Raw genomic sequence first — 13,793 nt, 5'->3', positions numbered from 1 at the left:
CAGTCTACAAAGAGGAGGGTCAACTCAGAGGAAACATTTCCTTCATGCTTTACAGTGGAGCAGGACTTTTGACTTATCTTCACATAGATGGAACTGGTAAAAGAAAGGAGCCAGGGGCTCCTCCCAAGCCTATGTGACCCCTGAGGAACAGATCCTCAAACAACCTTAAGAGTAAAAATAAATTGGTTTATCTGGGCCAACTGTATGGTCTTAAATACCCAAAAGGAAAGTCTAACCAAAGATTAAAGGGGTCAATATAATTCTTTAAGAGTTCATGTGTATAGATAAAGGCTACCTAAGAAGAAACAATGCCAGACAGGAGATAGCTTCCTTTGAAATGTTGGCCAGGGTGGCCCAAGAGACTCCCAGACAGTAACCTAGCATAGAACTGGGAAAATGAACAGCAGACCCCAATCTTATTAAAGGAATATTGACAACTGATTGCTGCTAGATGAGGAAGAGTTGATCTTCCTAAAACAAGGATCTCTAGATAGGCTGACTAGATTCAGCGGATGGACAAGCACTGGGGAACAGCTGGGGGTGCTGACAACACAGTGGACAGTAACAGAGATTACAGAGTATATGGGCTCCATTGTGGGGGATATGGGAGGGTGCCATTTGGGATGTGGGTAAATAGATGAATAAGATTGTTTGGGATGTTCTGTATGAAATACACACACAAAAATCAACAAATTAAAAAATGAGTTATATTTGAGGAAGAAGCATAAAAATTTGCTTTATGTTAATTAGTAGAGGTGAAAAACATTACCATTGAAATCTACCTGATGACTTTATATCTATGCTCAGATGCCAAGGAGCTCAGAAAGTAATTGACTGTGACTAGTAATAATCAGATGCACAGAGATTAGAGACACACGTGTAAACATCTAAGTGTTAGTAGCATTGAAAATGACCCTAAAAATTTACAGCCAATTTTGAAAGAAATGCATCTTTGCTCTGGAAATTATTATTGAATATGCCAATGCTGTGATGAAATGCTTCTTCTAATCACGTGGTTATTAAATAAATAATTTTAAAAAAAGAAAAGGCATCAGCATGAGTTTGTTAAATAACTGAACTAGTTAGACTGTACTGGATGGGCCAAACTCAGGTGGGGTCCTGAGAGTTTATAGGGAGCCTTCTAACAATGATGCCACTTGAGACGTTTAGCCCATTCAATACAATACTGACAAAAATTACTCCTCGCAGGTCCAAGCCTCTGGGAAGGAGTGAGTTCCATCATGATACCACATTCTGTACATCATCTAAATTTCTTTGAATCACTGGTTTGCTTACTTTGGTTAATAATTGAGGAAATTAAATCCAAAAGACTTAATAGGTAACAATATTCTGTGTTAGCTGTGTTGAAATTAATATTGTGTAGGTCCTTTTGATAGTTAACTTTTATGTTTTAATTCTCAAACACACTTTGCCCATGCAAAGTAGTTATCAGGTATCTGGAAAATTTAAAGTAAAATTGGTATTCCAGATAAGTCCAGGTTCTACCATATTTAGAAAAGGTACAGATGAAAGATGGACTGACATAGGATGAGCACAAGAAGGGAGCGGTCTACATTTCCAACTCCCCATCAATACGCTCCCCAGCATGAATGAGTTAAAAAGAGTATTTGAAAGTTACATATTGTTTTAATAACAATTTGAGACATTTAACACTCATTCATCTTGTTCAAATTGAATGGACCAAGGAACCATTGTTATCATGCATGTGTGTGTGCACACACGTGCATGCACAGGGTCTTTCATTTGTTGACCTGGAGTTTCTTGGTTGTCTAGATTGGCTGGCCAGTGAGTCCCCAGGATCTTTCTGTCTCCATCTCCCAGCATTAGGGTGACGGTGTGTGCCACCGTGCCCAACTTTTTACATGGGTGATGGGATTCTGAACTTGGGTCTGCCTCCTTGTGCAGCAAGGACTTTACCCACTCAGCCATCTCCCCATATTTCATTAATAAAATACATATTTGAGAACAATGATATGCTAGAAAAACTTAAATGTACGAATCATTCAGATCTGAGAAGATCATTTCAATCTATTCTGGATTCAAATCAGATCTTTCTAGTCTTACCTTTTGCCTTGACACCATCCAAGATTTTATTGTTGGCACTAACACACTTCCCAGCAGGATCTGAGCTGGGTGGTAGATGAGCAAGGGCACAGATATTAATGAGAGATGCTCATGGCCTGCAAACACTATCTTCAGCATTGGGATTCCTGTCAAACAAAGAAGACAGAAAACCTAGCGGTAAATTCAAGCTGTTATCAAATTAAGATAGTCTCCATGAAAACCAACAGGTTATAACTACATTTCCCTGATGTCTTCCTAGAACTGAAACAGAAAGATCTCAAGTCAACAAATCTCCCTTTCATTCTACACATAACGTTCTAACTAGAAAGGTGCCCATTGCTCCAGGGCTCCAGTAACTCACTGAAAATTGGCAGCTCCTTTGTCAAGAGAAAAGGAAGATTTGAAATGAGGTTGCTTTAAGAAGCCAGAAAAGACTAGTAAGTAGAGGTTAAAAACGGATCTTTTCTTGCTCAGTGGTGTAAGTCTGCCGCCTTTTTTTTGTTGCAGGGTTTCCTTGCAGCCCCAGGGGGCCTAGAACTCACTACATAGACCAGGCTGGCCTCACTCTTACAGAGACCCATCTGCCTCTGCCTCCTGAGTGCTGGGATCAAAGGAGTACGCCACAATGCCTGGCCCAAGTCTGCTGCTCTTCAGGCAGGTCAGTTTGGCACCATTTCAAAGTCCCAGCGCTTACCTCTGGGAGTTGAAAAGGTAGACAGAGATAATGTGTATTTGAAAATACACATTGCCTGTCACAGTGCAAGATGCTTTAGCCAAATGACGTGAGGGGATCGAACCCAGCACCTCAGCTGTGCTATGCACATGCTCTTCCCCCAATTCTGCACGTTCTTCTTCTGGCCAAGGACCCCAAATGCTTTACACTCATCAAGCAAGGCTCATGCAATTTTGTGTGTGACAGGTGAACTGTAAAATCAGTGCCGTAATGGAACCCAAGCAGATGAATACCACATTGTGAGTCCACCATTCCATTTTAAAGGCAGAGTGCCTGTTTTCTAAGCAACAGCCACAGAACATGCCTTTGAGTTTCCACGGCTAGCAAAATCTAGACACTAGCAGTTTAACTGTTATTACCAATTGTTTTAATATGGCTACGGTCCTCAGAACTGCTATGTACATATGTCAGCTCTTTCAACCAAATAGCTTTAATAGCTCAGCTTTCTTCTTGTTTTTCTGAGAACGGCCTCTGGAAAGGACCCAGGCTCCTAAACATGTCTGATGGTGGCACATAAATAACTTTTTATTATAACACAACAAGGAAGGCTCAGCCTTTTCAATTATTTTTACCTTCTAATAAATTTCAGAGCTTTATGCAAAAATGTATTTCATGGCTGCTTTCTTTTCAACAGCCTCATATATCACTGCCATAAACCAAAGATATTTAACCCTCCGTGAACACGAAGAGCCTCACAGGGCTTTCAGAGTGCATGTTTAGATATTTTCTGTTAATTTCTGTGTTTACACTAATATAAGACTAAGAACAATCACAACAACAAAACCCTCCAAACAAACAACTACAAAGCAAGCCCACAAGACAAAATGTAAGAGCTCTTTCTTAACAGGTTAAAAAGCTTAAAAATTCACTTGTTGAAAAGCAGCAACTATATTCTTGGAAGGTTGTTGTAATGAGAAAATATTAAGATGTGAGTATAACTCCTGTTTCCAAAAAAGCTTTGCATCCCTTGATCCAAAGGGACGATGCTCAGAAGCCGGATGCGGAATTCTGATGAGCTCTGCTGTCCCTCCAGGGGCTTCTGGGAAGGCACCAGGGGATAAGATCCAAAGGAGGGTTCCTGAGGTACATAAGCCTGAAGGCTGTAGAGAGAAACTTTGTCCTTAAAAATGATCAGAGCAGCACGTGTGGTGGCCCACACCTTTAATCCCAGTGCTTGGGAGGCAGAGGCAGGTGGATTGCTGTGAGATTGAGGTCACCTGGACTACATAGTATGTTCCAGACCCAGCTAGAGCTACATAGAGAGACCCTGTGCAAAAAACAAACATGAAAATTCAGAGGAGGCTTTCTGACCCAAGATTCAAAGACAGCTAAATCATCAGCTCAGTCATCCGAGTTGCCCTTCTGTGGCTAAGAATCTAGGCTCTGTGCTTTCTCCAGCAAACTTATGTATGTTCAGAAGGGAAGCAGAGTGCCGGGAGCTGCTGTAAGTCAAAGCATATATCTAAACACAAGTGACACCAGAGGGTCCCTTGGCTATGATAAAACAGACAAACATGGTAGGCTCCAAAGCTACCATAATGGAGTCTGACCACAGCACACAGCTGCTGCACTCTCAGGTCACTTCCCAGGGTGCCATCATTCAGGATGCCCGGGCACTGCACTCCAGGGCCACTGGAGAGAGCCTGGAATGCACACGCACGTGCTCTCAGTGCGGCCCACCTTCGCAGCTTAGCCCCCTGGACTTCCTCCAGAAGTTCCTCCAGGTCAGCAGACGTGGCTGAACTCCCCTGCTGTCTACACCATGATGCTGCTGAGATTTCACCTGGATGAAAAGCAAAGCTACTGCTAGGGCCACCCCAACAGTGTCAAGGCTTGACCTTCCAGAAGCTTCTAGTATGCTGGTGGTCTCGACCTTCTTTGAACTGAAGGTCTGAGACTTTCTTGTGCTGGAAGTTCCCTCAGATCTTCTCTCTCATCTTCAAACACACCCTCTGTTCACAGGGACTCTGTGAACTTCAGTCCTCTTGGCTGCCTGCTCCCTAAAGGGTCCTGACAGTGGGAATGTGAAGATGGCAGGGGCAGAGGGGCACCTCTTCCCCACTGCTCTGCCTCCTGCTGGCCCTGGTACTTTCACAAGGCATTGGTAGTTGCTCCCACATGCAGCTCACTTGCCCCTCAGACCTCTATCGAAGTCTGAGCCCTGTTCCCACTTCCTCCTCCAAGCCTCTAGGTTCTGAGAACCTCATCTGTCTCTCTGCCTTTGTGTCACTTCCTGAAGTTACTGCTCCTGTTTCCTTGGTCCTTCTCAACTTTCATGTTTCCAACCTTACTGAAAGTACGATTCCATTTTCCTGGCAGATCCTGATAACCTTTAAATAGTATTTTATTTTTTAATTTTATGTGTATGACTGTATTGCCTGCCATGTATGTTAAGTGCACCCTTGTCATGCAATGCCTGAAGAGGCCAGAAGAGGGTGTCAGATCCCCTGGAACTGGAGTCAGAGACATCTGTTAGCTGCCATGTGGGCGCTGGGAACTGAACCCGGGTCCTCTGCAAGAGCAGCCAGGGCTTAACCACTGAGCCATCTTTCTAGCTCCCCGTGGTGGCCTTTTTTGGTACTGTGCCTTGTACGGTCATTTGCCTTGAACAAGAAGGAATCCACAATGACTTGCAGCTGCATAGACATGTCACATTAAATAGGAATTTCTTTCTACTACTTTATGTCCCTACAACACTTTCTTCATTGTTATTAATCAAATTTCCTATCACTAACTCTTCCAAGTGACTAATGGTAAAAATATGACTAGAAATTATCTCAGAGGCAAAAAAAAAAAAAGCTTGGTGTCCAGAAATGAGGCTAAAGCCTTTCACTGTGTCCCATGTGCATCACCACCACCTCTTAGTGGGCTCAGGGACATCCCAGTGACTCAAGTCACTTGCTATTCAACACTCCTTCTAGCCTTCTTTCAGCCCTCCCACCCCATGCCTCGCAGAGGATGCTCTCAGTGGCTTGGATTGTCACATTCTCCAAGGGCAGGGCAGAAAGAGCTGGGAGACTCAGAGTGACAGCAGACTCAGTCAGCTGGCCCAGTGCAGTGCTAATCTCTGGCAGCTGACAGTTTATTATGTCTTCTCTGGGGTGTCTCTACCAGGTTTCCAGGGATATCTGGACAACAACCATAGCAACAGAGAGGCTGCGGGGTAGGGAGGGGTCCAAAAGCCACCACACTCAGCATACTTGATTTCTGACACCCTGCCAATGGGTTTGTCAAAATGTGATCTTCAAGTCAAATCAGAGAAAATCCGCCATACCTCATATTGTATCACTCTTGACCTCTTCCCTCAATAATAATTAACTGGAACATTCATTCATTCAATCATTCATTCCATTAGCACCCTGTGTTACAGTTTGGATCTTAAGTATCTCCTGATGTCTATCTGTTAAGGGCTTGGCACTGTTGGGAGGTGGCAGAATCTTTAAGAAGTGGAGTCTAATTTAGGGAGGAAGTTAGGTCACTGAGTGGGGTGGACTGAATGAGAAATATTCCCTATTGGCTTCAAGAATTCGAATACTTGGGTTCCAGTTGGTGGTGCTGTTTGGGGAGGTCATGGAACCTTTAGAAGGTATGGTCTTGCTGGAGGAAGCACATCACTGGGTGGGCTTTGAGAGTTCAGAGCCTTGCCCCGCTTCAGTTTACTCTCTTTGCTTCCTGTGAGTGCTTGGAGATACGAGCTCTGTTTCCTGTTCTGGCTGCCTCCTGCTGCTGTACCTTCCCTGCCATGAAGGACTTTCTCTCTAGAATGACAAGCCCTCAAATAAACTTCCTTCTATAAGTTGCCTTGGTCATGATATTTTATCACAGCCACAGAAACGTAACTAATCCCCTGGAACTGTGCCCTTGAGGGGCATTGGGACCCTGACTTCCTCCTCTCTCTGCTTCCTGGCCACCATGAGGTGAAGAGACCGCCACTACCATGTGTTCCCACCTGATGTTCTGCCACAGGGTCCAAAGAGGGCCAGGTGGCCACAGATGGAAACTTTGGAAACTATGAGCCCAAATAAACCTTTGCTTTTTCAGAAGTTGATTACTCAGGCCTGTGTCTGAATCTCGCCATTTTCTAGGGAGACCACAGTCAGCACTCTAGTTGAAGTCTGATTATGTAGAATCATGCAGGAATCTATAACATGTGATAAACTAGTGACCCAGCCCCAGCTTGCAGCCTTCCTCCCTATACATCTCACCACTTCTTTGCTTTTTGACCCCTGCACTCTCGCCTGGGGGTACCTTGGGGTGCTTCCCCACTCACTTTGGCCCAGGTACCATGCTCTGCCTCCACCCCAGGCCCTTGCTCTCAGCTTCATTTGTCTAGACGCCCATCGTCACCCTGTAGCCCTACCTTTCTGCATCCTGTAGCCTTCTGTTCTCATGCTGCTGCCTCAGAGAAGTCAGCCTAATCTCCAGCCTGGCCTGTAGAGCCCTGCTCCTCCATGTGACCCATGTCAGCCGTGCTCTTATCACAACCTGCATCTTGATGCTTCCATCACCAAGTTGCAAGCCTCTTTCTTATTCATCTTTGAGTATATAGTAGGTGCTTACAAAAGAGCATTTGAAATGAATGAATCTGTATCTTTTCCAAATTCCATCATAAAGTAACTGTGCAGACCATCACCCCATTTTTATTTCACTTGTTAACTAGAAAAAAAAAAAACTAGCAATAACTTAAAAACCCAAACAAACTTACTTGAGTCTTCTTTTTAAAGTAAAATTTAAATACAGGATTCTTTTCATCTTGCTCTCACTGCAGTAATATAAATGAAGCAAATTAATTTTAATGCTCCCAGGTCCTGAGTCTATGTCACCATGGTTGACAGGATTCAACCAGACTTTATCAGATGGCGTTTGACTTTATGGAAGTGAGCACTCTGCACACATTTACAATTTTACAGGGACTTTAAGCTGTCATGCTAAAAAATGTTTATAAAACATTAATCAAAAATGCCTCTTTAATACAATGCATTGTCTGAAAGACGTTAGAAAGCGCATATTGTAAATGGATTCTTTTTCTGACTAAAGCAATTTCCAGCGAAAGCATTTCCCCACCGCTCTACAAGCACACTGTGTGGATAGATAAAGAGTACTTTCTCAGCACATTACTACCTGATCTGAACACTTGGGAAATCACTAATGTACAGCGTGCCATATTTCCATGTCACACATGACACATTTGTCTAAAATTATCCAACAGAGTTTGACACTGCAGCATATTCCATAAGCAGAGCTTTCAACTGACATCTGCCAAGCAGGAACTTCAAGTAAGGGCTTTCTTCTTCTAACAAGCTAGTAAGGGCTTTCTTTTATCCTACACCCAGTGTAGAAAGGATAAAACAGTATGCACAAGAACAAGCTTTTCCCCCTATTTTAAATATGATTATTTTATGTTCTTTGAATCAGAAAATTCCCTTTGTATCGTATTTAAGATCCAACATTTTTATGTTGGATCTTTCTTGAATTTGCTGCTTTGTGTTATATGGATATTTCTTGAATTATCCTTGTGAAGCAGACATTTTTCTTGTTAGATTAAACATGGACTTTTCTTTAACTTCATGGAAGGCTGCTCTATTGCTCACAATATAACTACTTTACATCACTGCTGAAAGCTTCCCTACAGTACCTGTGGCTGCAGAGTATGTTCTCCACTTGCTCTCTCACTCTCTTTAAAGACCTGCTGTCTGTCAGTTCTGTTCTACCTGCTGTGGCTATGTGGGAGGAACACACAAGGTTGCTGCTTTGCATGCTGTTTTCTGGCAACTCTTTCCTGACCATACTAAGTTCCCACAGTTGTGTGTCACATGCATGCGGTCCTTACTGACATCAGCTTACGTGGCTGCTGTAATTCAAAGCCTGAGGACAACCATGAAAGATCCTGCTGTCTTCTTCCAGAGCAAGTCCTGAACTCTAGAGATCCCTGTGTCTTCTCCCCACAGTTTCCACTACCTTAACCTCAGTTCTGCTCCTTGTAAAGTCCAGCTAAGATCACAGTTGGGCCTCCTGACCTGTCTCCAAACTCTTCCCCTCATCAATCCTACAAACCTGAGCCAGATTAATCTTCTCAAAACTCACATTAATTAAAGCCAATACCCCGCTCAAGAGCTGCAATGAGTTTCCAGGGGCCATTCATCAAATCCTCTACCTACTCAACTTTGGTAAAAGATAATTATTGCTACCACCATTTGGAAAGTGCCACTGCATGCTAAATACTTAGCTCGTACTATCATGGTCAGTCTTCACAACAGCCCTAGCACTTAGGTGGCCTCTTTCCCCTTTAGAAACGAGACTAGGGTTTAATAAGTTTACATAGTTAAGTAACTTCCCTAATCCATCTATCTGTAACTAAGGCAGAACCGGACCCCTGTGTGTTTCTTTTAGCCACTGAGCTCTGTGGACTCTATTAAACCAAACCTACCAGGTCATTTGCTGCCGTTGGCTTAAGTCTAGAATTTCAAGTCCCATCGGGATCTTGACCTCTCTCTCCATGTATCTAGGCTGATGGGTTCAAGACTCATCTTACATTTTCTTCTACCTTGAAGACGGCCTTCCTACTGACTTGTCCTTTGAAGGAGGACAGTCTTCCTAGTCACATCACACGATCTAGCATTTGATTTATGCTGTCATTATTTTCTCTAACTCTTCTACAGTGTCGGAATGTGGGGTTGGTGTACAATACATAAACGATTATTCCGAAAATGAGCTAATATTTCAGGATTTAGAACAAATACTTGTTACTTCCCTAGACATTAAAGAGAATGCATATACACGCCTCTGGGAAAGGAGTATATTTGATGTGGCAGGAGGGAAAGAAATTGGACTGATTAAGAACACAGTTTGAAAAAGGCATTAAAGTAATAGAAGTAATATATTAAAAAATCTTTTTTAAAAAAAATTTTAATTTTATTATTTTTATTTTTATGTGTATGAGTGTATTGCCTTCATGTAGGTAAGTGCACCCATGTCCTGCAATGCCCGCGGAGGACAGAAGAGGCCATCGGATCCCCTGGAACTGGAGTTACAGACAATTGTTAGCTGCCATTGGGTGCTGGGATTCGAACCTGGGTCTTCTGCAAGAACCGGTATTCTTAACCACTGAGCCATCTCTCCAGCCCCTTATTTATTATTTTTATTTTATGCATATGCGTGTATTGCCTGCATGTAGGTAAGTGCACCCATGTTGTGCAATGCCCAGAGGACAGAAGAGGCTTTCGGATCCCCTGGAACTGGAGTTACAGACAATTGTTAGCTGCCATGTGGGTGCTGGGATTCGAACCCAGGTCTTCTGCAGAAACAACCAGTGTTCTTAACCACTGAGCTATCTCTCCAGCCCCATAGTGCAGCCGTTAAAGCAGAAAAAAAAAGGTGCAGCCATTAAACCAGAAAAAAAAGTCTTTTGATACACTGACTTTCTCAGTTGGCCAAGAGATAATCCAATGGAGCCACTTCCTGTATTTAAAGATTCCTCCTGAATCCACATGACTTTTCCATTTAAATGCTTTCTTGGAGTTTCGTGGTGTTCTAAAGAGAGCTTCTGGCAAATCTGGAATTCAGCTGCTTCTCTCTTCAGTCGTCATGGTGATTTCCCACTTTTGTTTAGCTTGTTCTTAGTTAGAAAATCCGTAAGTTTACCAACCCTATGTGTTATCCATTGGCACTTGAATTCTCTCTCTTCCCCTCTGCATCTCTCAGGAAAGTTCCTGTTTGCTCTTAAAATTCATCAAGGTAGAAGGTCTCTCCCACCATCATGCACTCTAGTAAAACAGTTGTGGAACACAGCTACTCTTTTCAGACATCAATAAATGATGATTTCCATGTCCTCTTTGTGATACACAAGTCGGTGAACATGAACACGCCCCCCCCCTTTCTCTTGGAGATAGGAGAGCCACAGAAAGTCAGACTCATAGGCACTGATCTATCTGGGCAATTATGCTGTTTCTAGAGCATGAAATAAATAATGCCATAAGGCATTAACCATGATCTTGGGATTGGTTAGAACAAGCTCAGGATTACCCTAAAGTAAACTAATTTTCAGTAATAACACCTATTGCTTCATGTAGGGATTTACCATTTGTTATTATATATGTATATGTGCAAGTACGCATGTGTGTACATGTGTATGTACATGGGGAGGCTAGAGGGAACCCTGAGTGCTGTTCCTCAGGAGCTGTCTATCTTGTCTTTTGAACAGGGTCTTTCACTGGGACCTATAATTTGCCTATTAGGCTAGGCTTGCTGGCCCATAAGCCCCGCAGATCTGCTTGTCTCTAACTTTCCAGTGCTGGGATTACAAGCATGTACAGATATGCCCAGTTGTTTATATGGGTTCTAAGGACTGGACTCAGATCCTCAAGCACTTTACTGAGCTCTCCAATTTATCAGTTATTATACCAGTGGCCTACTTTGGCTATACAGTGAAGCACTAAGAAGTCTGGGGGTGGAGTCACTCCTGAGTTGAAATCCCATGTCCACAACTACTAACTGTGTGACTTTGGTTGGGTTAGCTGTTTAAACTCAGTTTTCATATTAGTAAAATGAACCTAATTTATGTTTTGTTTTGTTTTTTTTTTAAAGATAGTGAGATAACACACAATGCCTGGTATATAGTTAGCATTTATCTATTATTATGGGCCAGATGCTCTTATGGATGAGATGAGCCCATGGACAAAACCCCTGCTGTCACAGAGCCATCACTCTTCTCACATAACAGGTGGAGAGTACAGAGAGCACCATGCCGAAGCTAGGCAACAGCAAGATCTACCCGGTAACAAATCACAGCGCAGGGAAGAGAGAATGCAGCAAGCAGAGATGACTTGGAAAAAGTTGGGAGGCAAAATGGATTTGGCAGACAGTCTAGTTATTTAATGTCTTTTCCCCTTTTTGGTGGCTTTCTGGTCTAGATGGTGTTTAGTCTGCATGGATCTCAGAATTCCACTCTAGCCATCATCCTGGACTTTGTCCAAACCATCTGGAACCTTCCAACGGATGGCAAGTCAAACTTTTTGCAGCGAGCCTAAGGAAGGTGGATAAGATGACAGATCACGTGACCACTGGCCCTCATTCATCTACACATGGGTCTGGGCCGTCTTCTTGCTGCTGATTTGCTTTTGCCTTGCTTCCCTGATCATTTTGGCATTCTACCTATGACTGAAAACTCCTGCCACGTTATCAGTGGTGTGAGCCACACAGCAGCAGCCCTCTGCTGTGACTTTATGAGACCCAGAGAAAAACATTTCAATCCTTTTTATACAAAGAGGCACCCAAGTGAGGTGCAGCTAGATGTCACATATGAGCTGGAGCTCTCTGGTGGTTTGCTCAGTGTCCCGGGACTCTGGGTTCATGGAAGCCACAAATAGCTGCCATTTCCAAACTGTTGAACACAGTGGGCTCTGGGTAGGCTGGCAAACTCCTCCGCCTCTGGCAGGAAACAGGACAACCTTGCACCAATCTAAGAGATACTGAGAAAGGCAATGGTAACTTCCAACCCGAGGCCTGAACATGTCCTATAGTTAACCTCTAGGTGGCATCTCACAGGGAAAGGGACACTCTGAAGTCCACACAGGAGATGTCAGCCAAACAGATAGTATGCACCGAGCCCAGACATTCTGCTTCCTCTCAGGGCCCCTATCTACAACCCTGCCTGTGTAATGGAAAAGACTTTAAGTTTGGATTGCTTTTTCTGGAGTAGGCAGGAGCTACTAAGCTCCACTAAACAGATGCTTATGTGAAACTTTTTTTGAGATTTATCCTTCCTACATGTTTTAAAACCAGAATTCAAAAAACTCCTTTATGTAAAAGGAAGAAATAGGCTTGAAAAAGCAAGAGAAATAAATTGCGGTTATAGAGTAGACAGCTAAGGCCACCACGAGGAGAAGAAACAATCTTTCCAGCTGTCAAGACCTTTAAAGAAGGACAATGTTCCCACTGTGGTCTTTGGCAATGACAGCTCACACAGACTGGGCTTCAGAAGCTGCACACAGCGCTCACGGCCATCTCTGCATCTCTTTTGTTAGGTAAGATAGTGACTGCAGTAAGTATTCAGTACGTATGAGGGGCACTGTTCTGAGAGCACACACAGATACATTCCTCGACACAGACAGACAGACACGTACACACCAGCTGGTTCTAATGTAAGTCAACTACCACTCCTACCCTCATCCTTCAGATGAAGAAACTGAGGCAGAGGTAGAGAAGACGTTGCCCTTGGCCACTCAGCCAACAGGATGCAGGTGTGATGTGAATTGCAGACAGACTGGCCCCACAGTGCGTGCTCTTCATCAGCTACTGTTCAAAATGGCAATCTGCTTGAGGACTTAGGTACCCTCAGAATCTGTGGGATCTGCGACACTATTAACATACAGTAATGGAGGGAAAGGAAAATACTACTTACACAAGGAAGGGCTGAGAGGAAGAGAGGCCTCTCTTTGAACAGAGGTACTTAAGGCTGGCAGCTTTTACTTGCTTCGAATCAAGGTAGTTTGATGGCCATTTTCAGCCCATGAGGAAAATTAAAGATAGCCTTTCTGCCTTCAATTACCTGGGCTGTAATCCTATCACTTTGCTGAAAGTTTCATGTAAATAAAGATGTAAGAAAAGACAAAAATGAGCAGCTGGTGTTATTTCAGTTTTGAAACAGCTACACTCTGATTGGAAAAGATGTTTAATGAATGGCCTGTGTCAGCTCGGCAGATGTTGACAATGATACATTTAACTCTAGCGACTGAAGGTTGCTGCCTCAGAAGATCAGGGACACCCTCACCTGTCTGACAGCACTGTAGGAGTAATTAGCAGGTAGGAATTCAGGAATGAATTAAAGAGCTGAGACACAAAGCTTTCCTTTCAAATACTGGCTGTAACGTCCAGGAGTGGCCACCATGTTTAGGGAAAATAGATGGGCTGGAAATAGGGAGATGATTTCCTTTCCTAGGGTGTGAATGAAGAGTTGCTGGTCTTCTGAGGAGAAAAA

General features: G+C 43.3%; 1 protein-coding gene across 3 annotated transcripts in view; it reads right to left on the bottom strand.

The window, feature by feature from the left end:
• Positions 1-13,793, bottom strand: part of Slc10a7 (solute carrier family 10 member 7) — a 276,689-nt gene that overhangs the window by 4,278 nt on the left and 258,618 nt on the right. For all 3 annotated transcript variants that reach the window (XM_017796730.2, XM_017796731.2, XM_017796732.2), the window contains one exon: positions 2,086-2,231. In XM_017796730.2, coding sequence (XP_017652219.1) covers positions 2,086-2,231 — 146 coding nt within the window. The remainder of the gene's footprint in view (positions 1-2,085; positions 2,232-13,793) is intronic.

This window comes from Nannospalax galili, unplaced genomic scaffold (assembly GCF_000622305.1).
Source record: "Nannospalax galili isolate Female #2095 unplaced genomic scaffold, S.galili_v1.0 scaffold1272, whole genome shotgun sequence".
Taxonomy (NCBI): domain Eukaryota; kingdom Metazoa; phylum Chordata; class Mammalia; order Rodentia; family Spalacidae; genus Nannospalax; species Nannospalax galili.
Note: the sequence above shows the minus strand (reverse complement) of the source record. Positions and strands in the feature narration are given on the sequence as shown.